Source organism: Leptonotus elevatus, chromosome 5, assembly GCF_054856555.1.
Source record: "Leptonotus elevatus isolate MCC_2025b chromosome 5, RoL_Lele_1.0, whole genome shotgun sequence".
Taxonomy (NCBI): Eukaryota; Metazoa; Chordata; class Actinopteri; order Syngnathiformes; family Syngnathidae; genus Leptonotus; species Leptonotus elevatus.
Genome location: NC_141243.1, coordinates 22,553,016 through 22,579,759, shown reverse-complemented (window position 1 = coordinate 22,579,759; position 26,744 = coordinate 22,553,016). Strand labels below are relative to the sequence as shown.

Sequence of the window (26,744 nt, the reverse complement as noted above, 5' to 3'; positions counted from 1 at the left end):
CAATGAAGTTTTTACAGGACTGGAGTAATGTGGTGCATGGAAGGGGTCCTTGTAATAATGCGAGCAGCAGAGTTCTGGATAAATTGTAATTTTTGAAGTGATTTGATGGGGAGACCAAACAGAAGAGAGTTACAATAATCCAGGCGAGAAGTGACGAGGCTATAAACAAGGACAACAGTTATTGGCCTTATTTTGATTATACAAAAAGATAATCAGTCTGCTTTTGAAATGTTGCCCCACCAATGTGGCAAGCACGTTGCTTATCCAGGTTACAACAATGCGTAGGCATATCTAGTCTTCTGTTCATTTATATATGATGCTAACAAGTGCAAAAAGCAAGCTAAGTAGAATCTGCACCAGATATGGGTACATTTACACCAAAATGTATCTTAGCAAGCAAGCCATTTTTGAGGAGGTCGACATTAAATCAAAGAAGAGAAAAAGTGGCATTTGCCAAGGTGAAAGCTAACAGCAAAAGTCACAATTGTTTCCATTAAATTTTGATTGAGTTATATTTTTGTATGAAATTCATGTTTTGTTGGTTTTGGTCTCTGATTTTGTGTTGTGCAACTGATGCATGGCACTAATATAATACATACCTGTTTTGAAGTTAACGTTTTTTTCCAATCATGAAGGGTTCAGTGAACGCATGTATGAAATTTGTGGGGTTCGTCACCTTCAACCAGTTTAACAGCCGTTTCTCTAAACCAGTGTTTCTCAACCCTGGTCCTCGTGGCACACAATCCATTCTGTTTTCCATGTCTCCCAATCCCAACGCAGGTGAGGATTGTTATCAGGCTTCTCCAGACAAGTAGCCCTGGATGCAGAGTGCAGTTCAAGGCGTGCCACCATGTCGGGTGGACTGAAACGTTTGTCTCCGCCCACACGGATTTTTCAAAATGGTTTAAACACTTTTGTTTCAACAAAATCTGCAGATTTAATGATGCGCCGTTTTATGACGTAAAGTAATTTTTTTTAAATACATTATGGAACATCGATAATTACAAACACTCAACCCTCACTCCCGGGGCGGAGCTAACTAAACGGTTTGAGGAAGAGGCCAAAGTGCGTGTCCCCAGCAGATAGCGCATCCCTGTAATTGTGATGTATTAGGGTTATGGTTATAAGATACAAAGCCACAGGGCAATAGTTTAACAAAGAATGAATGAAGAAGGCGCTTTGACGTCAAATGTGTGGGCAGAGTCAAACGTTTAGGTCCACCCGACGTGGCGGCACACCTCGAACTGCACTCTGCATCCGGGGCTTATCTGTTGAGTACACTTTCTGTGTGTTTGTCGTTGTTTTTAATGGAGCATGCAGTCAGGACGCAGCGGAGCGGAGATGCAACGCACACGCATGCGGTGTAATGTGGTTACTCTCTCTAGCGCCTGCTGATGAGCTGTCATTGGAATCACCTGCGTTGGGAATAGGGAGACATGGAAAACAGGCTGGATAGTGTTTCCCGAGGACCAGAGTTGAGAAACACTGTTCTAAACGATTAATCAATTATCAGAGTACTTGCTTGCTGGTTAATTTAGTAATCAACAATTGGTCAATTAATCTATTAATTGTTGCACCTTTTATAATATTGATGTTTCATTTCTTCCAGGGGCACTTTTTGCTTTCGAGATGCTGTGCAACATGTTAGGCAAACTGTTTGAGCCTTATGTTGTCCATGTGCTGCCGCACCTCCTGCTTTGCTTTGGAGATGGAAATCAGTATGTAAGAGAGGTGAGCAAGAAAATCCATTCCTAGTGTTTTCTCTTTTTTACTTCTCAAATCAGTTTCACATACCGGTACTTTTTTTGTGTGAATGCGTTTGTAACGTTTCCTCATCCCTTCACCAGGCTGCTGATGACTGTGCTAAGGCAGTGATGAGGAACTTGAGTGCACACGGTGTGAAACTAGTTCTACCGTCTCTGCTAGTGGCCCTGGAAGAGGAGTCGTGGAGAACCAAAGCAGGTCTGCATAGACAACACACAAACATAAACCATGAGTGTATTGAAAGTGCTGCCATTGTCATACTACATCTAATCTTCCAACTGTGCTTTTCAAGGTTCTGTAGAGTTACTTGGTGCCATGGCCTTCTGTGCACCGAAGCAGTTGTCTTCCTGTCTGCCAAGCATTGTTCCCAAACTGACCGAAGTGTTGACCGACTCTCATGTGAAAGTGCAGAAAGCTGGTCAGCAAGCTCTCAGACAAATTGGCTCAGTCATCCGCAACCCTGAAATTCTTGGTAATAAAGTGTTTTTAATTGTCTTTTTTTTTCTTCTTTTTTTTGTAGGTTCAGATAATAAATGGATAAAATATTCAAATTTACAGGAGCTAGTTCTGCACTTCTCAAGAATAACTAGCCTTGGGATTTGACCTTAGCATTTTAGGCTAGGCACATAACTGCCTAGCCTAACTGTTATTGTTTTGCAGCATCAAATTAAGATAGTTTGTTTGCTTCTAAGATGACTCCCAAAGTTGATGTATTTTTTTAGTCAATGGATACGACTTTTCAATAAATATCACACGACAAAGGACTAAGGCTAATATGGGGGTATGACAATTTTTCACATCTCTTCAGGTTGATAGAACTGTGCAATTGGCAGGGCACTCAAGATTGTCGAAATTGAGTATCTGCAACTCTTTATGACTTATGTGTCATTTTGAATTGTGGCATGTCGTAATATCTCATTCACAATGACCGTTATTATCCCTTTCCCAGCTATAACACCCATCCTGCTGGATGCTCTCACCGATCCATCCAGACGGACCCAGACATGTCTTCAAACCCTTCTGGACACCAAGTTTGTACACTTCATTGATGCCCCTTCCCTCGCCCTGATCATGCCCATCGTCCAAAGAGCCTTCCAGGATCGTTCCACGGACACTCGCAAGATGGCCGCTCAGATTATTGGCAATATGTACTCCCTTACCGACCAGAAGGTACTGTTCTTCGCAATAAAACAATACTGAATAACATTTTGTTAAGTTGCATTATAATATTCTATGGACCAATCAACCATGATACGTTTGTTGTGTGGTAGGATCTGTCACCATACCTGCCTAGCGTCATTCCTGGACTAAAGACTTCCTTGTTGGACCCAGTGCCTGAGGTGGAATCAGTGATAGATAAATAGAGCTGCAGTTGTGTCTGTGTGTGTATTTCTGAGGCTAATACTGTTCTCTCTAGGTGCGTACTGTGTCAGCCAAAGCCCTGGGCGCCATGGTGAAGGGAATGGGTGAATCCTGCTTTGACGACCTTCTGCCATGGCTTATGGAGACACTGGCCTCTGAGCAGAGCTCAGTAGATCGTTCTGGGGCAGCCCAAGGTCACTAACATTGATTATCATTTCAGGTGTTCTAAGTAAAGTGACTCAAATTGCTGAGAGAATAGAATTTGTGATTTATTCAGGACTGGCTGAGGTGATGGCTGGGCTTGGAGTTGAGAAGCTGGACAAACTGATGCCCGATGTGGTGCAAACTGCTAGTAAAGTGGATATTGCCTCCCATGTCAGAGATGGCTACATCATGATGTTCATCTACCTGCCTCTCACTTTTGGAGACAAATTTACTCCCTATGTCGGGCCCATCCTCCCCTGTATCCTGAAGGTAGTGTAATTGCTTCTCTGGTTCAGGCCACCACCACCTGTTCTTCTCCTTCTTTTTCTTGGTGGAGGCTGCTTTTACTTTACCCAAATATTTCAAAAAGGTCATTTTAGAGCTCAGCTGTAATTTTAATACCGTGATACTCCAATATTTTTGCCCAAGGTTATTATACTGTCAGAATTTGCTATCAGCCCACTTCGGTTTTGATTAACAATCTCACGAGAATAAAAACACACAATCATCCTGTCCAATTAATTGTACACTTTGTATGCTTATATATAGATTTTTTTTTAATGCTAATACATAACTAATACAGATGCAGTCTTTGCACTTGCTTTGAGTGTTCTTGTTATTTGAATTGATTATCTTAACATTTGCGTCTGATCCACCAGGCTCTGGCCGATGAAAATGAATATGTGAGAGACACTGCACTACGAGCTGGCCAGCGCATCATCAGCATGTATGCAGAGACTGCAATTGCACTCTTGCTTCCTGAACTAGAGCAGGGGCTGTTTGATGACCTCTGGAGAATCAGGTCAGCAAAACATAGTCCCAATAAAGTCTAAAGATTGGATAGATGTTGCGTCAACCTCTGTTTAACTGTGTGCCCGTGTTGGTGTTGCGTTCCAGGTTCAGTTCTGTTCAGCTGCTTGGAGATCTGCTGTTCCATATCTCTGGAGTGACAGGAAAGATGACCACCGAGACTGCATCAGACGATGACAACTTTGGAACGGCTGCATCAAATAAAGTACGAACATGCATTTTAATCAGATAATTATTTCTGAGTAATTTTCAGATGGAATCAGAGTAATATGTTTTTAATAAAAAGGGGACCATCTCTTTCTTTAAACATTTGATGTGTTTGGCAGTGTGACTAACTTAAATTGTCTCACTTTTAGGCTATCATTTCAGCTCTTGGGGCTGAGCGGCGTAACCGTGTTCTTTCCGGCCTCTACATGGGACGTTCTGACACCCAGCTGGTAGTTCGACAAGCATCTCTTCACGTGTGGAAGATAGTGGTGACCAACACACCACGAACCCTTCGAGAAATCCTCCCAACACTCTTTGGCCTCCTGCTCGGCTTCTTGGCATCCACCTGCCCTGACAAGAGAACAGTACGTACCTGATGATTATTCTTTTGTTGTTGTTGTTTTTCTTACCTTTTTTTGCAAATGTTGCCTTACCTGCACAGTCTTTTTTTTATTTTTTTATTTTACTCACACTAATCTATGTGATTTCAGATCGCTGCCCGGACATTGGGTGATCTGGTGAGGAAGCTGGGTGAGAAGATTCTTCCAGAGATTATTCCCATCCTGGAACAGGGTCTACGTTCTGACAAGAGTGATGAAAGGCAGGGTGTTTGCATTGGTCTCAGTGAGATCATGAAGTCCACCAGCAAAGATGCGGTTAGTCCGTTAAATGCTGATACCCTATGCTACATTTGTACTGTAAAGCAACTGTATAACTGTACTTTGCACATATAGCACGCAAGCTCATTATGTGTAAAGTAGATAATTACTCATCAATATGTTATTGCTCCATAGGTGCTGGTCTTCTCCGAGTCTCTGGTCCCCACTGTAAGGAAGGCTCTCTGCGACCCACTTGAAGAAGTCAGAGAGGCTGCAGCCAAAACATTTGAGCAGCTCCATGTAACCATTGGTCACCAGGCGCTGGACGACATCCTGCCTACTCTACTGAAACAGCTTGTAAGTTATTAAAATGTTAACATTCTAACATTAATAGTTGACTGTATATGAGATTTGGTTTAAATCGAGCTGTGCTAAATATTTTCCCAGGATGATGAGATGACAGCAGAGTTTGCTTTGGATGGCTTGAAGCAGGTCATGGCAGTCAAGAGTCGATCAGTGCTGCCGTATTTGGTGCCAAAGGTAGCAGTTGAGGATAATAACCATAAGAAGAAGAGTAATAATGTGACTAACTAAACCACATCCTGTGCTCCCAGCTGACTGCCCCTCCTGTGAACACTCGTGTATTGGCCTTCCTGTCAGCTGTGGCAGGTGATGCCCTGACCCGCCACCTGGGCGTCATTCTCCCCGCCCTTTTGTCCTCACTTAAAGGAAAACTAGGAACAGAGGATGAACCCCAGGTAGCACTTTACAAGCTCTCATATCTGCTGGTTTTTTTTTTCACATTGCTGATAAATATTATTTACTTTGCATCAGGAGTTATGCAGTTGTCAAACAGTTATCCTCTCCGTCGACGATGAAGTGGGCCAACGCATCATCATTGATGATCTGCTAGAAGCAACTCGAAACGCAGACTCTGGCCTCAGACAGGCTGCTGTTACAATGCTCAATGCCTACTTTGCCCGCACACGCCTAGACTACAGTGCCCATACACGCGACCTGTTGTCAGGCCTCATCCACCTCCTTAATGACACCAACACAGAAGTTCTGTCTCAGAGCTGGGACACAATCAACTCCATCACGAAGGTGCGAATGAATGTTTCCAATATAGTCTGCTTCTGGAGTCATTTATCGACTGACTGTTTGTTTCTTTTTGTTTTTCCCTATCCAAAGAAACTGGATGCAAGCAGCCAGCTGACTCTCATTGATGACCTTCATCGAGACATTAGATCAGCAGCTGCTGATGTAAAAGGTCAACACCTACCTGGTTTCTGTCTGCCCAAAAAGGTAAGATTGTTTCTGTTTCACAATCAATGATCAAGTAGATTACTTCATTGCACTCCCTAGTGGAATTCTCCCGTTGCTATTGTTGAGATTTGCAGTGTTTCCCAACTTGTGTTGAGCCAAGGCACATACAATAGTATATTGATTTAAAAAATGAAATACTGTATATTTAGTCAACATTGTGCCCCCATGCATTTTAAAGAACATGTGGTTTTCATTTTTGACACACTAGAGAAATGCGTTGAAATGGTGAAAAATTGAATCTATGCTTACACTTGCACATCTTTGCGCTTTACAGGGTGTTACTTGCATCCTGCCTGTCCTGAGAGAAGGCGTCCTCACTGGTAGTCCTGAGCAGAAGGAAGAAGCAGCCAAAGCATTAGGAGGGGTTATTAAATTGACATCCCCTGAGGCTCTGCGGCCCTCTGTTATCAACATCACTGGGCCACTCATTCGCATCCTTGGTGACCGCTTTGCCTGGACAGTGAAGACAGCGCTGTTGGAGACTCTTACCCTTCTTCTAGCAAAGGTCTGTTGAAAGTTTTTTAAAAAAAATTTATCACTGCTTTATCTAGATGAATAGCAGAGCTTCACTCTAACGTCTGGTGTTCCATCTTCTAGGTGGGTATCGCGCTGAAGCCCTTCCTGCCTCAGCTGCAGACCACCTTTCTAAAGGCCCTGCAAGATTCAAGCCGTGCGGTGAGATTGAGGGCTGCCGAAGCCTTGGGCCAGCTGGTTTCTATCCACAGCAAGGTTGACCCACTTTTCACAGAGCAACTCGCTGCCATTCGCAACGCAGAGGACTCTGGAGTCAGGTATGTGCACGTTTTGGGGTTTGTGGTTACTAAAAGTAATCATTGATTCCCATGTGAAGAGAAGTTCCTACTGAAATATTATTTTTGCTTGCAAGTTACATGTGTACTTTATGTTCACATGTACTTAGGATCCCAGCATGGTCAAAAAAACAGATTACTAAAACTGTCATTTTTGTCAGAGATAAAGGGTAAATGGAAAGTAATTCCCTAATCTCGCCACCAGGTAGCACAGCTACACTGTTGGTGATTTTTTTTCAAATAATTTCAGAAAGGAAAGGATGAAATGGAACATGAAAATCTTCAAGTATTTTTTTGTGGCTACCTCACACAGCAGTTAGATTGTGTGCTACCGTCCTACTGGGAATACTATTCAGTCAGTAAATGTCTGTGTGTTTTGTGGTGCAGTGCTGCTAATGTAGTGCAGGATTATTCAGCAATGAAAACAGCTACCTGTGGTTCACACTTTGAAACACACTCAGCCGTAAATAGAACAGTGAACCGAGATGATTTAAACCCAAAACAAACCATGAGTTGACATTTTCTAGTTGCTTTGCTGAAGGGAAAGTAAATTAAATTAAGTCATATAAATGCCAAAAGCAAAGAAAGGATCTTCTACTGAAAGCATCACTCTCAAAAATCTTGTTTTTAGCAACACTGCATTCCTCATAAACAAATGCAGCTAACACCAACAACTTGTGATTATTATGTTTTGGTACTCTGTTATTTGTTTGCTATCATACTTTGTCTTTGACAGGGAGACAATGCTCCAAGCTTTAAGGTTCGTCATTCAAGGGGCTGGGTCAAAGGTAGACCCAAACATCCGAAAGAACATCACCACCACATTACTAGGCATGCTGGGACATGACGAGGTATGACATTGGAAACAGATAACGTCAAGCATTAAACAGGGTTCAGAAAGTTTTCTGTACCGAAAAGCCTTTACTTTCCAATTAAACAATTCCGTAAAAGAAAATATAACTATAGAAGCGTTTCAGAAGTGTTTCGTGGTGTATTGGCCTTTCCTGTGAGCACTGTTGAAGCGGAAGTCTGTGAGAGAGGATGTGGTTTACAAAATGGTGGTTTTAAGTCTTTAAGTCATACTGTTCAAGTCTCAATGCAAAAGAGTTTGCAAGTATTTGATAGAAAGATGCAAGTCTGTAGGGCATGGAATCCCTGAACGTCAGCTCAGTCACTCTCACGTCTCTATTTGCATGTCAGCATGTGTGGTGGACCTCTCTGGGTGTTGTGCAAATAAAATGTACAGATGCTTGAATACAACTTCCTTGTATGATTTTAAGGGATTTCATTAAATATAATACTTCTCGTGTCCGCCTCCCTGCTCGTGAGCCCTCTCATCTTTGTGTCCGTGTTCGTGTGCTTGCACAAATAGGATGCAACTCGGATGGCTTCGGCTGGCTGTATTGGTGAGCTCTGCCCTTTCCTGTCAGAGGAGGAGCTGAAGAGTGTCTTGCTGCAGCACATCTTGGGTTAGTATCTACTCTAAAGGCAAAGTTATTGTCATAACTTTCTCTCAGTTTGTCTATTAAGGTGTATGTTTGGTTGCTTTAATGTGTGTTCTACTTTACCGTCTTTTTTTCTTTTTTTAATAGAACAAAACATATAATGACTCATCAGGTGCTCTCACTGTATGTGTGCGCGCACATTAGGATTGCACAATTTATTGAAAGAAAATCAGCATTGCGATAATGACCTAAGTTTATGCTTTTATCTACTGTAATTTTGACCAATCAGATAAAACCTTCAATGCACATCACCATTCCAATAGGCGAACATTATCTAGGGGCATTACTAACAATAAAACTTAAGATAATGTATTACTTCTATTACGTAATAAAAATGTAATTTCTTTAGGTACGTGTTAAATATTGAAATAATATTGGTATTGCAATATTCAACAACCATATCATATTTTTCCAATATTGTGCCCAATATGCAGTCTTTGTGTATAGAACCATATACTCTACATAGTACAAATATACATACAAAGATGCATGCATACAAGATGTGTCAGAAAAGTTATTTCAAATCCAAACTATGTGTTCCTGTTGAAGTAATCCACTTGGAATCTCACACATTTTCCCAGGTGTCTCTACGCCTTGCACTCCAGCAATGATTCTTTCGGGATTCTCCAGTTTAATATTGTCCGGCCCCTGAGGCTTTGAAAAGAGGGGAAAAACAAGACATATGTTGTAGTTTGGGTTTGTGATACCTGTCCTGGAAGTTTTGTGACACGCCTCATATACAGTGAACTCACGCTGATTTGTGGATCGCTATTAACAAAATCAAATAGGAGAATTTGTGAATATCAAATTACAAGTAGACGGTGCTTCACTGTATTATTGAAGTGATGCATCTCAATTTAAGAGAGTTTATTTGTAAGTCTGAGTGGACTCTCTCTGGGCCTTACTATACATTAATCGTGTCTTTCTTCATCAGCAATATGATGTTTGAGAAAGCTAATACTAAGTTGTCTTTGGATTCAGCGGATATGTCAGGGGTGGACTGGATGGTGCGTCATGGCCGAAGCTTGGCTCTAGCCATAGCTGTCAAGTGTGCGCCTGAAAAGCTGTGTGGGAAGGAATACTGCGACACCGTGATGGAGACCATTTTGACCAACGCCACTGCTGATAGGGTGAGCAGAAAGTTTGCTGTGTGTGTGCGTTAAGTGAACCTCTACTCTGCCTACTGCTAGTCTAAAATGTCTTTTTTCCCTGTTTGTTTATTTAAACAAACAAATTAGCATTAAAAACAACCAGGATTAATATAATAGTTGTGGATTTTTTTTTGTTTTATTAATTTTTAGAGTGGGTTTGTTAGTTTTCATTCGCTTCAAAATTCAGTTGGCAGATGATTGTGATGTGTTTAACAACACGCCAAGGGCATACGGCCAGTGTCCAGTGTTTGCTGAGTGAGATTGAAGCATAACTGCGACATACAATGGTCAATATGAGGTCCAATTCGCATGACTACTGGCAGCTGGATGCCAAAGGCAAACATCGTCAGAAGAGCATGAGTGGTTGTTTGTCTACGTGTGCCCTGTTATTGGCTGGCGACCAGTTCAGGGTGTACCCCGCCTCTCGCCCAAAGACAGCTGGGATCTGCTCCAGCACACCCGCGACCCTAGTAAGCAGTACAGAGAATGGATGGATGGATGAATGAATGAATGAATGAATAATATATTTCTGCTTTTCAACTACTTTTGTACTTGTATGTTGGTGGTGAAAGGCCTCATTCAATGACACTCTCCACTTGATCATGTTTTAATATTATAAAATAAATAACAAGTCACATTATAGAGTAAAGGTTATGTTTTGCAATTGAACAGTAAGTAGAATTCTCTGCAATTAGTCATTCATTATTAAGCGAAATGTCTTAATTTCTCTTCTGTATTCATAATTGCTCTTTAACCAAGCAAAAATATACTTTTTCCGAATTCTCGATTATTCAATAGAGTACTTGAATACTAAAATATTTCTTAACTGCAGCCCCAACATTCAACTCTCCAATTATATTGACATTATTTTTATTGTTTAATTGATAAAACCCTTCCTCCAAGTTCCTGAGAAGAAGAGGAAGAAAATTGCTCCTGAAGATTCGGAAAATGATACTCAAATGAAACTCAAATGGAAGTCATTGATTATTTAAAACTCCTCCTCAAAGAAACAAGTTATTTCAAGCCTTGAGTTTGCATTTTTTGTAAAAATGTTAAATTTTAGCTAAGTTTTTATTTTTAGTATGCTTTTTTAAAAATACAATTACACATTGAGTATGTACTCAGTGTAAAATTTAAAAAAGGGGAAAAGGGGATTAAATAAGGTCACCAAGTATTGTGTAATGTGAAGTAAACTACAATTCTCAAACAGCTGTTCGACCTTCATTCTTCTGTATGGATGTACAATAATACTGAAATAAATACACTTCAAATGAACCTCAAAAGCTCTTGTATGATATTGAATTAATGAATGGTTTATTTGGGTTACATGCATGGTACAGACAAATTAATTTACTAAAATGAAAGCCATTTTCACTATTATTGTGGGTTTTTTCAGTTTTGTTTTATAAATATAATTTTATTTTTTATTTTTAAAGCGCTCTAGTGTTTTTTTATTTCATTAAATATATATTTTTTTAGAACTATAACTCACAACCAGTTTTTTTTCTTTTTCTTGTCTGCTCGTCTTCCCTCATTCTTCTCACCTGGATGCTTCTGTTTCTAGTGCTTAGAAACATGTTTAGAAAAAAATAACGCCAAGTAAAACATTGTAAGAGAATGCCACCACATTGAGAACAGTAAATGCTGTTAAAGTATGTCGTTTTTTTTATTCTTAAAAAAAAATACTTTCAGGATACATGTATCCATGGTAAAAAATAAAATATTACTTTAATCTTGCAACAATGCTTCTATATGAGGTGTTTTCACATTCCAATTTGCATATTTTGTATCAGCTGCTGTCACTGATTATTTCTTTTTTGAACGATATTTCAATATTTTTTGTAGCGCGCAAAGCATTAAAAATTTATACTATATTTATTTAGAAAATATATTGTATGTTGATAAGCACTTCATCCGACTCCAGTGAATGAATGGATGATTTGACCTGGCTCCTCTTGCAGATCCCCATTGCGAGCAGTGGAATCAGAGGGATGGGATTCTTGATGCGATATCAGCTCAACGCAGAGGGAGGCAGTAACGTTTCCCAGCGCTTCATCACACAGTTTGTCAAGGTTTGTTATGCAGTACATAATAATAATCAACCATCAATTTGTTCATGATACCAGTAATTTCACTGCAGGTTCAAGCATTCAATTTAATGCATATAAAATCTCAATTTTTGTGTTTGTTTTCAAAACAATTTTATTAAAAATATTAGCATAGCAGGAGACATGTTCCTTGTGACACCCACTGTCTGTATGTCCTCGCAGTGTCTTCAGAACCAGTCCAGTGACATCAGGCTGGCATCAGAACGGGTGCTGTGGTGGGTCTTCAAAGAGCCGGGGGCACCTGCCATGGAGGCAATTCACATGAAGCCTTTGTTGAAGACTCTGTTGGACAACACCAAAGATAAGAACACCAGCGTCAGAGCCCAGAGCGAGCACACCATTGTTAACCTATTGCGACTCCGGCAGGGAGAGGAATGCTTGCAGGTCCGACCACTGACTGACTGACAGTACGCTGTGTTCTAGATGGAAATAATTGACACTCATGTTGTACTTTTATTACGTTGTGCCTTTCAGATGATGACAGCCATTCTGGACACCGCAAGTAACGACCTCCTGTCAGAGTGTCATCGCCGCTCTTTGAAGAAGATTGCCAGTCAGCAAGACTCCAATGAAGAAATAGATGATACCATATTAACGTGATGGAACCAGACTGAGCTGATTCAAAATGTCAGCCAAAAAAATGGATCAACTGATGCGATCTCCACTCTAGCAGAGCTCCAGACACAATCACCCACTCATGTTGTTCTGTTTTCCAGCACAGGAACTCAGGATACTTGCCAGCTGACGAAAAAGAAAAAAGAAAAAAAAGAAGCAAGACCAGACCTGTAGTTCACACTCTCAACTTTTGTTTGTCTGCAGATTCACAATTTGAGAGCATAATTTTTTTCAATGGTATAAATCTCAACGTTAAATTTACTTTTTCCACTTAGAACATTGTGTTTTCTGATTGGGCAGACTCGAAAATTTACTTTTATTTAGCTTTCAAAAAGTGTTAAAATTTATTATTCTGGTTATAGTTGTGCTGGACTACGAATATTTTTCAGCCCCCAAAAGGTCTGTCAGTCAAGTGTTTTACAGGCACTGATACAAAAGTTGTTTTTCAATGTGCCACAGGTTCCTATGCTGAGAAACAGATATCGGTTAGTATTTCAATCCCAAATTCCCCCTCCAACAAATCTTAGTTTGTTGTTTTAATGGCCTTTAAACTTAAAATAAAACTTTTTTTTTTTAATTGATACATTTTTACAGGTTAATTTCCAGTTTTGTGATAGCAGTGTTCAATTCTGTTCAGAATTTTCACATTTTTTCCCTTCAATTATTTTTACTAAAATTATTGCACACATCTATAACTTTTTGGTTGTTGATTGATTTGTGTAAGAGACATGGGGGGGGGGTGCATTGTCTACAACAGCAACGATTCTTATCCCATTGATGTGGTTGTAAAAAGGCAATACAAAATAATAAAAAATGTTGATTTCATACTGTACAATGAATTTCTTTTGATGCATTTTTATTTAATGCCATGTTAATGGCCATTAACTTTCATCAGCCCTTCAGCTTTGGTATGAAAATAAACATTAAATTAAAGGTCTAATCTAATCTAATAAATCCCAAAGCAATTTATGTAATCAATAAATCAGTTTTGCAAATTACCCCCATATTGTAATGTGTTCGACACACATTCTTGAACAATTCCATGTTTCTGACTCTTGTGTAATGTAATGTTCCAACATGCCTGTGTGCGCCCCAGACTAGAGCACAATGCAAGAGCCGTAATTCATGGTTGTGTGAGGAATTGCGAGTCCTGACCTCAACCCCATCAAACACCCTGGGATGATGTATGGGCACCACTGATGTAGAACAAATTGTGAATGAGTGGACATAAAATATTTAGAAAATCGACCATATCTTGTAAAATTCTTCCCAGAAGCGTGAGAGCTGGTATCTACACAGCAGTATGGGAAAAAATAAATCGACTTTTCTGTCATTTATTTGAGGATGGATATTTCTGACATGTTACTTTTTCCTTTTATTTCTGAAAACTAGGTAGCTGTACTTTTTACCCAGTCAGTTTCTTTCTTTTTCTCTCTTTTTTTTTTGGTATGATAGCAGCTTTTGATTTGCATAAAAGTCGAGCCAAGGCTTGCTAGCGCAGACAACGCAGGACATAAATCTATGTGAAATCTATGTAAGTTAATAAAATAGGTACTAATTTGTGTGTAAATATTTTTCAGTGCGCTAAGTTATCAAAATGGGTGTTGTATATATTATGACATTGAACAGGAAAAATCATTTTTACTTTTGCATATTTCAGTCTAAAAAAAAATTCTTCCAACTTTTGCTTAAGCACTTTTAACAGTCTTTTCTACTTAAATACAGAGTGTAAGTAGCTGACACTACTGATGCTAGTGTAAAATATTTGCTTATCATCGTCAACCAAGGGACGGTACGTCTTCACGTATGCATTACAGTAGCCTATTGTATATCATCTATTTTCTGAACCGCGGCTTTATATTAGGGAATTGTAGTGAAGTGTTGTTGAATGCTGCTGGAGACTGCGCAGTGTGGCGGGATCAGCGAGGGACGGGTCGAGTGCAGTTCCACCAGCAGAGGAGGAAGCGGAGTTTCCGGCCGCTGGCAGCAGAGGGACAGAACTGCCGAACCCCCGAGAAAAACACGCCGGCTCGGGGTAAACGGTTTCTAGCGCCGGTTGTGTTTTTTTCCCTACAAAATTGGGGGGTCCGGGGTCGTGTCTTTTTTTTTTTTAAGAAGCAAGGGACTTGAACTACAAACAGTGCAAAGAAGCGGCACAAGGCGGGGGTGAGCCACGATCCACCGGCATGGCCAGGGACTACGATTACCTCTTCAAGCTGCTCATCATCGGTGACAGCGGTAAGTCGACGTCGTGGATGTGGCACGGGAAGTGGGCCTGCCCTGTTTTTACACGTGTAAATGCTTAGAGGACACCCTGGACCCGCAATAACGCAAGGTGTTGTTTTCGATTCCTTGTGTATTGCTTTTGGAACCAATTTGTTGAGTGTATTGCACCCGGCCGCCATGTTAGTGTGTTAGTGACAGGGCGGAGGTTGTGTGTCCGGGCTGGGCATGTCTGTCGATGAGGCCGGATGTCGCCTCCACAACAGACCAGTTTGTCCCTCGAATATTTTCCTGTTTTGGGCGCGCAGCAACCAAAATATGTTTAACGCTTAAAGTCAAGCAGACACCAATCACCGAAGTAATACAAGAGCCAATTATAGCGTTTTAGCTTGTTTTATGCGTCATTAGCAGCGGCAGCTAGCATGAAATTAGGTTAGCATGTTTTTGCATGGGTCATGAATCTGTCGTGTGCTAGCACTAGCCGCAGGCTAAAATGACATTACAACAAAGTTAGCACAACGCTAACAACCGCTGCTACAATTATTTGTTATTTAGAATAACAATTCATAATGGCGATTGGTAGTCTGAAAATGTTCGCTATATGGGGCTAAAGGAATGCTGCACTGCAGTCTGATTAGCATCTCTAAGCAGGCAGTCACGTTTACATTAAAATAAGTGCGACTATCATAGTACTAACGAAACTTTACCGTAACTTCGTGAATTCCCTGCTAAACTAGCTAAGGTCACTGCCTACTTTCTTTTTAATGGTAGTCATATAATCCATAAATCCCCAAAATCATGTTATGCACCCCTAAATGAAACATAAACTTAGAACATTCGACTGGAGTAAAATATCAGTACTGTACTGCTTTGTGGGTTATGATCCCCACGTTCATTGTCCATCCTGACACTGACACAAGCCCACCAGCATCAGCACACTGATACCAGTGTTCCTTCAGCTGCACTCTGGAACCACAACTGACTACTATCACGCCTTGCTGTGATACCAAAAGACCAAAATGCAATGACTGATGCCCTTTTTCAACATACAAACACATGCACACTGGTGTCCACAGGATACTAGTTAATTGTTCAGCTTCTATCCTGGTCCTGCTGTTGCACAAACTTAACAGGTCATAGGTGTATGCCTCATTGACGCCAGGACATTTTGGAGCATTTTGGAGCTTTAGAATACACATTCACATAATAATGGGAGGCCAGAAGGAAGCTGATAACTTTTAAGAATGGAGCAATAAAACATCAGCTGACAATGCACAATAGGTAGGTGATAGCTTCTGTCCCACCCCAGATTCAACAAAGGAATTTAATAGGTGACATCTCATATTCTTTCACTTGTACGCTAACTTGTCGTCTTACCTATATGGTTGCAACAACTCATGACCTCTCCACACAATCAATTTGCATTCCATAAATCCATTAAATCTTACTAGTTGTTTTATTTGTTTTCAAACAGTGATTTAATCTTCATGAGAACATCCAGCGCACGTTGTTTACCTTTTGTATGTATGCCTTTTAAGTGCCGGAGGATTTCAGCTGACATTGAGTTTTGGGTTTGGTTTTGTGCCAGGCTGTTGTGCTTGGATTCCCAACAAATTAGATAAATGTATCTTAGTACCTTATAAAAATGGTGTCGTTGACTGTCTTAAACCTCATTCTGTCCCTCTGTTTCCTTGGTAGGAGTGGGGAAGAGCAGTCTCCTGCTTCGTTTCGCAGACAACACTTTTTCAGGTGGGTGGTTCTGACTCTAAAATCAAATACAGTGGAACCTCCAAAGATGGCCGCTTTTTGTTTCTGACACTAATCAAATGTTGATGTATTTTATTAAATCTTTTTTTTGCTTCTTTTTTTTGCTTCTTTTTTTTGCGGTGGATTTCTGTCACTGGAATTCTCCTGCTAGCGCTATTTTGCCGTGAAGGGCTCTGATTGGTTAGTCGCTGGACTGAGTCGCACGTAGTTCCTGCCTTGCTTCACCCCATATGTGTCTTTTCACAAAGTTTTAATTTTCATTTGTCACTGAAGATAGGCCGCTATCTGCATTACCAGCCAAACCCAACCCATAACCGTCAGAGCATAGGCTGTTTTCAGCATTACCCTAATCCTAACCATAGCCTTCAGAGCATAAAGTCTGTTGTCAAGAAGTTGTAGTCAAAACAAACTGTAACCTGTGAGCCCACACCTTGGGGGTCACCATCTTCACCATTATGCCACAAGTTAGTACACATTTAAAAGCGCAGAATTTGTACTAGTAGTTCTTGCACGATTCACGGCAAAATAGCACCAAGTGCAGAGTTGCTGTCAAGGCAAAATATCAACTTTGTTTTTTGTTGTTGTTGTTGAAATTGATTATAATTTATTAATTCTAGCCCTAATGGATCGCCCCTCAATAAAACCTTTAGGTACTGTGCATTTTTACATTAACTGTCATGCTTTTATGAAAATAAGTTCACCATTGTACGTTACGGTAAAACTAAATTCAACCTAAAATTTTTCATCCTATGATGATGCATTATACTGTAGGCTGAGTGAAAATACAAGTGTGGGAAAGGGGATTGCTGATGGTGACTCAGCTTAATGCATCTTGTTTTTTAGAATTCTTAACTGTCATAAGTGTATCAATAAGTCAACCTAAAATTTACAGCAGATTATATACACCCCTAAAATTTAATGGCGAGTGTTGGATGCGATGATACAAATGCATAGAGAGGATTCCTGCTTGTGGCTCTTCACATTAACCTCCTAAACACAGTTGACTTTGTGGTCTGTATTACCCTTTAGCTACCTGTATATGCTGCTGGACTAATGAGTAGTCAGGATGGAGACACATGAGCCGTAGTTGTCCTTTTTGCCATCACTGGTATATATCACAAAAACTACAACACACCTCTGGAGTTGATAATTTATTTTAGGTGCTCACTAAACTAAGTCTCATCAGATTTGCTGATGTCTTGTGCATAGATCATTTCCCCCTTTACCCAAAATTTTGGTTGAACTCCAAATCGTATGACTTTTGCAGCCTTGGACGTTGTAAGTTCCACTGTGTGAGTGCATTAAACTCTGATGCCAGGTGTCATTGATTTTTGCAGGTAGCTACATCACCACAATTGGAGTGGACTTCAAGATCCGGACGGTGGAGATCAATGGGGAGAAGGTGAAGTTACAGATCTGGGATACAGCAGGACAGGAGCGCTTTCGCACCATCACATCCACGTGAGTTGATGTATACACAAACACAAATCTTGTTTTCAATCAGAAAGCAAGAAATGGTCTTTGTGCCGTCTAATTAAACGAGGCCGATATTACCATTGAGCCTTTGTGCCTGCTGGGTGGAATTCCCTTTTAAAATGTTGCTGTCCTATCTAGTACAATATGTCTCCATCACATGTGGTCTGGACCATTTGGTTCCTCTTACAGAATTCATACGTGTGTGAACCTACAACACTCATTAAGCCAGAAATGTAAAAAAAAAAATAAAAGTTGCAAAAATTTGTTTTTTTTTTATTCTGCAACAATGTTGGCATTTCCATTGAGTAGTCAGCCCTTCGGACAAAAACGATTTGACCTGATTGATTTGTTTAACTATTATACACATTTTCTGTCCCGTAATTTTTTTTAATGTAACATTGAATTGAATAAAAATGATTGGCTGGTTGCAAGTAATGCCTGGACTTGGGGCCATCAACAGCACTCGAGATTCTCGTTCACGTCAACGACCGAGTCTCAAATGAACTCACATTGTTTACTTATTGTACTTTTCCTGAAAAACGCTTGTCCAGCATATGAAAAATCCAATTTGATCCAAATATCAAGTGGCAACTTTAATAGCGCCAGACTGGATGCGGGTTAGAATTTCCCAATTCCCAACGAATTTGTGTATGTGACGAAAGGGGTGTGTATCGTAGTTAAATTTTTCCTCCACAAGTGGCAGTAGCTATTCAAAATTCAATTTTCTGCATTCAGCAGCTTACTTGAAGCACCAGGATGTCGCGCCATGTAGCAGGCTCGACAAGAGGCAACATGGATGTTGTTTTGTTGCATTTTAAATCCATCTGCGTCGTGTGTAGCTCAAGCAGCAAACACATATTCTTTCGCTGCGTCCACATCCCTGAATATATGCGACTCTTTTTGGAGCTTGAGGTCACATGACCAAGTAAACTGAGCATGCAGGGTGTCAAAGATGATACAGAGGCAAGAGCATACACTTCTACAACTGCTTGGTTTGGTACCCGCGTTACGACTAGCTAGTTGTAGCCATAGCTTACCTTCGCTAATGCTAAGCTAATTCGCCTCTAAGGTCTGCCAGCGTCCACATTAGCAAAGTCCATTTTGTTTGTTGCATGAGAAGCCAACAGCTACACGTTAAAGCAACAAATTTTTCCCGCTGCTGTGACGGCGTCTCACAGACACAGATGACTTCCAGGTTTTGCGTCGTACGTCGCTTGCACAATCCCCACATAAAGCGAGACAGGAGATCCCATTCAGATGTTCTGCTCTTACAATATGCAATGACTCATTATGACTCGAATGGGAAAATTATGAATCTGTGTTCATTTACAATGGCCACTCTGCTACTTAATTTGAGTCCCGACCGATTTGTGCGCAGCCCTAGCTGCAGGCAAACACATTCCTCTCATAATATGGCAGGAAGTTGATATAAAATACTCATTTGTGACACAACTTTATTGAATTTAAATGTCATGCTGAAATCTTCACTGACTCTTTCCTGGCTTGGGCAGCAACATTCTACAATAAATAAATTAAAGAAGAGGAAAGAACACAAGTGTGGCATGGGTCAAATTTCACATTATATGACCTGGCAGTATTCACATACTTTTTCACGAATATTGGCCGATCATGATTGGTGGCCGATCGATCAGAGCATCCATACCTAAAAACAGAAATTAAAGGAGCAAGATCATATTTACTTGTTCAAATACTGGATTGGCTGGCAACCAGTTCAGGGTGTACCCCGCCTACTGCCCAAAGACAGCTGGGATAAGCTCCAGCACCCCAGCGACTAGGGGTGTAAATTTTTTAGTACCTGGCGATTCGATTGGTATCACGATTCATAGGTCACGATTCGGTTTATTATTTATCGAATCACTGTGGGTGCACTCGCGCCATTTAATGGTTCCTTATTGACATTGTTCTGAACAGGTTGACAAACACGCATTCCTCCTTCCTTGCGGTTGTCTGCATTACTCCAGCTGTACATTGTGGGCATGTTCAGACAACTCTTGTCTGCCCTCCACTACTGACACACACACGAAACATACACATAGTGAGGCAGACAAAAGTTTCTTTGTGTTTGTTTGGCGCCGTGTAGCGACACCGGGGCCGGACGGCTCACCGTTTGAAGCTCCAGCTGTAGGTTGACTTTCGACTGGCCTCCACTCTCATCAGTTGTTCATGACAGATGCGGTCCCGAAAGGCCGGCTGTTTTTCCTAGCTTACTTTTTTATCCATGTACCGTTGGTAATTGCCACTAAATTAAGTATACAGCGGCCACTTGAAATATTTGTTATATTCGTTTTCAGGTCGGGTTTCATTTCCTCCATGTTAGAGTAACTGCAGCTGTCCTTGTGTGTGTTGTCAGGTATTACAGAGGAACGCACGGGGTCATCGTGGTGTACGACGTGACGAGCGCAGAGTCCTTCGTCAACGTCAAGCGATGGTTACATGAAATCAACCAGAACTGTGATGATGTGTGCCGAATATTAGGTGAGTGTCACTAGAGGGGGAAAGAAAAAATGTGTCATGATCTCTCCTCCCGAAATGCAAGCTGATCGAGTGTGGTTGCAAACTTTGTGGTAAATGTTTTGGGAGACACATTACACGAACCCTTTGCTTCTCCATTTTTCTCAGCTTGCTTCCTGGTTGGCTATTGTTCCGTTTCACGTCACAATCATGGAGTCTGTGACTTGGCCCAACTCGGTGTTGACATAAGGATTTTGTAGTCTGAAATATTGAACTGTAAATATTGCCTGCCCTGACTGGTTTGAGCAGATTGTGGAAGAAAAGAAAACTTGTAACACACCCAAGAACATCCACTAATCAGACTTAAAAGAGCATCTCCCAAGTGAAAAAACAAAAAGCCTTATAAATTTGATACAATATCTGTCAACATGCAACTAACGCAGTGAGAAGGACAACTTCAAAATTAACCTTAGCTCACCAAATGATATATGGAGATCAATGCCTTAGAATGCTTTTATTTTGAAGTTGTGGCGTAGCATAACGGCTGACTTGACATCAACAAAACTTGTTCCGTGCTCTTATGTCTGTCCTCAGTCAGGTCCGCCTTTCTTGTATATAAACAATGTGTGCGGGAAGTCCTCTCACAAAGTCAGTCAGATTTTGGACCTTGGTCCACACACAAGGCGCACCTCACTATTAGGCGCACCGTCGATTTTTGAGAAAATTTAGGACTTTAAAGTGCGCCTTACAGTTGTGAAAATACGGTAACAAACCGTGATGGCTGGATGTCGCTTGCGTCGCGCACCACTTGAACCATGGATCACAGGAAGCAAAGGAGAAAATTGTCTGCTTTTGAATTGTGGTTCAACGCAAAATATCAATGTCTGATTTTCTTTGGCTCATTTTCATCCATCTATCTATCATCTACCGCTTATCCGGGGTCGGGTCGCGGGTGCAGCAGCTTTCGCAGGGAAGCTAGACTTCCCTCTCTCCAGCCACTTCAGCCAGATCCACCAACGGGATCCCAAGGCGTTCCCAGGCCAGCCGAGAGACATAGCGTGTCCTGGGTTGTCCCCGGGGCCTCCCGCCGGTGGGACATGCCCAGAACACCTCTCCAATGCCCGAGCCACCTCAACTGGTTCCTCTCAATGCAAAGGAGTAGCGGCTCAACACAGAGTCCCTCCCGGATGACCGAGCTTCTCACCCTATCTTTAAGGAAGAGCCCGGTTACCCTGCGGAGGAAACTCATTTCGGCCGCTTGTATCCTGGATCTTGTTCTTTCGGTCACGACCCACAGCTCGTGACCATAGGGGTGAGGGTAGGAACGTAGATTGATCGGTAAATTGAGAGCTTAGTTTTTCGGCTCAGCTCCTTCTTTACGACAACGGACCGATACAGAGTCTGCATCACTGTAGACTGCACCGATCCGCCTGTCGATCTCCCGCTCCGACCTATCCTCACTCGTGAACAAGACCCCAAGATACTTGAACTCCTCCACTTGGGGCAGAATCTCATCCCCGACCCGGAGAGGGCACTCCACCCTTTTTCCGACTGAGGACCATGGTCTCGATTTTGGAGGTGCTGATTTTCATCCCAACCGCTTCACACTCTGCTGCAAACCACTCCAGCGAGAGTTGGAGATCACGGCTTGAAGAAGCCAACAGCACCACATCATCTGCAAAAAGCAGAGATGCAATGTTGAGGCCACCAAACCGGACCCCCTCAATGCCTCGGCTGCGCCTAGAAATTCTGTCCATAAAACTTATGAACAGAATCAGTGACAAAGGGCAACCTTGGCGGAGTCCAACCCTCACTGGAAACAAATTCGACTTACTGCGGACCAAACTCTGACATCGGTCGTACAGGGTACGAACAGCCCGTATCAGGGGGCTCGGTACCTCGCACCCCCCAGAGGACTCCCAGAGGGACACGGTCAAACGCCTTCTCCAAATCCACAAAGCACATGTGGACTCGTTGGGCAAACTCCCATGCACCCTCGAGGACCCTGCCAAGGGTGTAGAGCTGGTCCAGGATGAAAACCACACTGCTCCTCCTGAATCCGAGATTCGACTTCCCGTTGGACCCTCCTCTCCAGCACCCCTGAATAGACTTTACCAGGGAGGCTGAGGAGTGTGATCTCTCTATAGTTGGAACACACCCTCTGGTCCCCCTTCTTAAAAAAGGGGGGACCACCACCCCGTTCTGCCAATCCAGAGGCATTGTCCTCGATGTCCACGCGATGCTGTAGAGGCGTGTCAACCATGACAGCCCCACAACATCCAGAGCACTTAGGAACTCCGGGCGGATCTCATCCACCCCCGGGGCCCTGCCACCGAGGAGCTTTCCAACCACCTCAGTGACTTCGACCCGGAAGTCGTTTTCCGTGGCCTCACTGAACTCCTCCCATGTCAGAGTTTTTGCCTCAGCGACTGCCGAAGCTGCATTCCGCTTGGCCAGCCGGTACCTGTCAGCAGCCTCCGGAGTACCACAGGCCAAAAAGGCCCACTAGGACTCCTTCTTCAGCTTGACGGCATCCCTTACCAGCGGGTTCAAGGATTGCTTCCACAACAGGCACCAACCACCTTACGGCCACAGCTCTGATCGGCCGCCTCAACAATGGGGGCGCGAAACATGGTCCACTCGGACTCAATGTCCCCCGCCTGCCTCGGCATAAGGGAGAAGTTCTGCCGGAGGTGGGCGTTGAAACTCTTTCTGACAGGGGATTCTGCCAAACGTTCCCAGCAGACCCTCACAATACATTTGGGTCTGCAAGGTCAGACCATCATCTTACTCGCCATCGGAGCCAACACACCACCAGGTGGTGATCAGTTGACAGCTCCGCCCCTCTCTTCACCTGAGTGTCCAACACATGCGGCCGCAAATCCGATGACACGGCTAAAAAGTCGATCATCGAACTGCGGCCTAGGGTGTCCTTGTGCCAAGTACACATATGCACACCCTTGTGTTTGAACATGGTGTTCGTTAGGGGTGTGAATTGCCTAGTACCTGGCGATTTGATTCATAGGTCACGATTCGATTCGATTAATCCCGATACAAATCCATAAATTGATGATTGCAATTTTTTTTTACTCAAATTTAGAAAATACTAATCAGTAAACTTGTACATGTACACTGTAAGATTTGTATGAATTTTTTTTTATCTGAAAATTCTATAACTGAGCCACTGCATTTAACAAACAGGTTGCAGTCTGTTTCATGTTTGAACAGCACTGAAATAAAATATTATGGTTTAATGTTCCCTTAATATAACATTCTTCCACGCATAATGTCTGAATCCTAACCCTAAGTAAGCCGTTTTGTTGAATATTCCCATAAAAAATGTATGTTTAAAAATCGGTTTGGCCGCATATTCAGTCAGGACCCGTCCCCCCCACCCGAAAATGGAGGGAGGCTACCCTCTCGTTCACCGGGGTAAACCCCAACGTACAGGCGCCTAGCCGGGGGGCAATGAGTATGCCCACACCTGCTCTGCGCCTCTCACTGTGGGCAACTCCAGAGTGGAAGAGAGTCCAGCCCCTCTCGAGAGGATTGGTACCAGAACCCAAGCTGTGTGTGGAGGCGAGTCCGGCTATATCTAGTCGGAACAAATTTTCATTTATTACTTTTTGTCAGATTCAAGTTATTTTTACCACCATTGTCTTTTTCTTTCATTAATGAAGGATAGCAACAATTTTGTCCACACACAATAATGTCAGGCTTGCATTGATAAGATCGGCAGCTATTTGAAATGTATCGGATTTTTGTAACAAGACTTGTTCATGTTGTGCTTTGAGTGGGAAACAAAAACGACGACCCCAACTCCAAGGTGGTGGAGACCACCGACGCGCAGAAGTTTGCCGAACAAATGGGCATCAACCTGTTTGAGACCAGCGCAAAAGAGAACATCAACGTGGAAGAGGTAACGGTCGCAGACGGTGGACGCGTCCCGCCAGCGGCGGCGGTCGGACTGATGTTTTCTTTTCTGTCAGATGTTCAACTGCATCACGGAGCTGGTGCTGCGCGCCAAGAAGGAGGTGCTTGCCAAGCAGCAGCAGCAGCAACAGAACGACGTGGTCAAACTCACTCGGAACAGTAAACGCAAGAAAAAGTGCTGCTAGCGAACGTCGTAGGAAGGCCGGCGGCAGGCGCTCGCGTTCGTACCGGATGGGACTCTCAAAGTCAAAATTAAAGATTTCAAAAATACATGCTAAAGATTGAAGACAAAAATACGCGTCCCCTTTGGACTAAGTAATCATGAAGAAATATATGTACAGATTTTATTATTGAAAAGGTCGGATCAAAAGTCTTATTTGGAAACGAGCAGCAGGTTTTTTTCTTTTGTTTTTTCCTGAAAGAATCTGCAAGGCGACAACTGACTGCCATCATCATCTTCATCCGCCATCTTCATAAATGTACCCGTGTCTCATCTTCCTCATCCTCATTCTGCACAGGACTTTGAGCGCTTGCTTTTTCTAGATTTGTTTTCCTTTTTTTCTGGTTGTACTCTTTTGGGCTGGGGATGGGGTTTGGGAGATGACGACGGGGAGGGGGGCATCAAGACATCAAAATGAAATTCAAGCACGTTTGCAATGACGTGATGGCTGGAAAATCACGTGATGATTGATTGCTAGTCAAATTCATTGGATGGAGCTGCTTTTTTTCCTTTTCCTTTTGCCAAGCTTCCTTCTAACCTTCTGTAGTGCTGAACCAACATTTTGTTTGATTTGACTTAAATTTGACATTTTTATTTAAGTATGGCAGAGGTGTCAACTACTGCAGTCTTTTTACACTTCGAGGTGTCCCTTTTTAATTATTTTTTTAAACCAAGATACAGTTAAGTGGCAGCGGTGAGCCTCTTTGTTGCCATGGTAACTTCTGCGCAGAGGGTCCTATGGCAAGCAAGTTTGAGCGTTTCCTTATTATCCTACTAGTGTACTGAATTATCCTTGTACTAGGACACTTTGTCCGACTTCACTCGTAAGGCAATTTAGTGCATTTTTTTCAGGCATCCGCTCATCAGCGCCTCCTGTTGGTCCTTCACGAGCAAATGGTGACGTATGACTGGGCTCTCGGCCCCCGTGCTTACTCACTCGGGGCGGCTGCCTTGGTAACCCGCAGGGCCTGATAAAAACGCTATCAAATCCCAACATTCTATCGTTATGACTTCATTAAGTGTATGTATATAATAAATATTAGTGTTTATATTCAACACGTCACGGCCATGTGCTTAAATAAGCACCGTGTGTTGTTTTTGAACACACTACCCAGCTGTGGTTTGCTGTACACTGGAGAAAAAGACGTACTATTCAGTTTGCCCGCAATGAATTGAATCGGTAATAACAAATTGAAAAGGAATAACTATTTGACACATAGCCTAACGACTGAGCTCATTTGTCAGTGACTTGTGGCCGGAGGTCATTTTCAACCTGTGTCTATTTTTGGATTCTGTGAATAAAGTATGGGAGGAAGTGTACGCTTGTCTCTTAAGGGATTTTTTTTCCAAAGATGTTACACTTTCCATCACTTATACTGTACATCCATTTTAGAGTGCAATCAGATGTAATCTTAACATGCATGCACACACATATTGACCTAAGATACTTCTGTCTTATTACATCCATTCATACTGGTGCTTGTTGTGATTTGAGCCTGTCCCAGCTGACTGGGTGAGCGGTGTTGTGTACATACCTGTACTGTACATCCAGGAAAGACTGGTTGCCGGCCAAACAGCTTGGACGTTGCACAGCAGGGGTGGATGAAGGCCCAGGGGCCACATACAATAAATTGTCAATAAATTATAAATCATTTTAAAAAGATAATTCCTAAGTTCACCATTTCACAAAATACAATATTATTATTTATTTTATATTTAAAAAGATATATTTGCGTTTTAGTTATTTCAATTCACTTTGCAAATTAAGTTTTTCATAACTCAAAAGTGAAATCATCCAAAAACTACCATATGTATTTTATTACATACACTTTTGTGGGTAAAATCAAGATAAACTGAGATTTGAACTTGCGAGCTCTTGACTGAAGCAGTTTTGTGTTGCCTGTCAAATTTCAGTATATTGTTTTATGCATTTGAACAATGTGCCATGTCTTTAAACTAGTGCTTGCGATGTGACATACCTACCGGTATGTGTTTTAAAGATGTTTTTCAGGACATTGACAAAAATGACCAACAGAACACACAATGTGTTTGTTATAAGATTGTTATGTATTGATTAGAGAAACAAATTTCTCTTGATAACTGCATGAGAGATATTTGGAATAGTTGGAAGTGTTCTCTTAAGTGAAACCAATGTTGTTAGTCAGCAGTGAATGGAAACTCTCACCAGAGCAC

General features: G+C 42.0%; 2 protein-coding genes across 2 annotated transcripts in view; both read left to right on the top strand.

Moving 5' to 3' along the window:
- Nucleotides 1-13,285, top strand: part of gcn1 (GCN1 activator of EIF2AK4) — a 28,344-nt gene extending 15,059 nt beyond the window's left edge. Inside the window, exons 34-57 of the mRNA XM_086076141.1 lie at nt 1,610-1,731; nt 1,848-1,962; nt 2,057-2,236; nt 2,714-2,934; nt 3,036-3,104; nt 3,182-3,320; nt 3,404-3,600; nt 3,990-4,132; nt 4,228-4,345; nt 4,497-4,712; nt 4,839-5,003; nt 5,142-5,303; nt 5,394-5,486; nt 5,561-5,704; nt 5,781-6,050; nt 6,138-6,251; nt 6,547-6,777; nt 6,870-7,063; nt 7,818-7,932; nt 8,454-8,550; nt 9,568-9,716; nt 11,699-11,809; nt 12,008-12,229; nt 12,320-13,285. Of these exons, the coding sequence (XP_085932267.1) occupies nt 1,610-1,731; nt 1,848-1,962; nt 2,057-2,236; nt 2,714-2,934; nt 3,036-3,104; nt 3,182-3,320; nt 3,404-3,600; nt 3,990-4,132; nt 4,228-4,345; nt 4,497-4,712; nt 4,839-5,003; nt 5,142-5,303; nt 5,394-5,486; nt 5,561-5,704; nt 5,781-6,050; nt 6,138-6,251; nt 6,547-6,777; nt 6,870-7,063; nt 7,818-7,932; nt 8,454-8,550; nt 9,568-9,716; nt 11,699-11,809; nt 12,008-12,229; nt 12,320-12,445 (3,713 nt within the window). The 3' untranslated portion in view covers nt 12,446-13,285. The remainder of the gene's footprint in view (nt 1-1,609; nt 1,732-1,847; nt 1,963-2,056; nt 2,237-2,713; nt 2,935-3,035; nt 3,105-3,181; nt 3,321-3,403; nt 3,601-3,989; nt 4,133-4,227; nt 4,346-4,496; nt 4,713-4,838; nt 5,004-5,141; nt 5,304-5,393; nt 5,487-5,560; nt 5,705-5,780; nt 6,051-6,137; nt 6,252-6,546; nt 6,778-6,869; nt 7,064-7,817; nt 7,933-8,453; nt 8,551-9,567; nt 9,717-11,698; nt 11,810-12,007; nt 12,230-12,319) is intronic.
- A 1,067-nt stretch (nt 13,286-14,352) lies between these two features.
- On the top strand, nt 14,353-25,871 carry rab35b (RAB35, member RAS oncogene family b). The gene is made up of 6 exons (XM_086075472.1): nt 14,353-14,698; nt 16,382-16,432; nt 17,788-17,911; nt 20,298-20,422; nt 24,193-24,317; nt 24,388-25,871. Exons 1-6 carry the CDS (start codon nt 14,647-14,649, stop codon nt 24,514-24,516), a joined length of 606 nt encoding a protein of 201 aa, XP_085931598.1. The 5' UTR covers nt 14,353-14,646; the 3' UTR covers nt 24,517-25,871.
- The last annotated feature ends 873 nt before the right edge of the window (nt 25,872-26,744 follow it).

Excerpts from the sequence above, each read along its gene's own strand:
- rab35b (XM_086075472.1), top strand. The coding sequence starts at position 14,647 with ATGGCCAGGGACTACGATTACCTCTTCAAGCTGCTCATCATCGGTGAC. Across the intron at positions 14,699-16,381 it reads GCTCATCATCGGTGACAGCG|GAGTGGGGAAGAGCAGTCTC; the intron begins GTAAGTCGACGT and ends TTTCCTTGGTAG. Across the intron at positions 16,433-17,787 it reads CGCAGACAACACTTTTTCAG|GTAGCTACATCACCACAATT; the intron begins GTGGGTGGTTCT and ends TGATTTTTGCAG.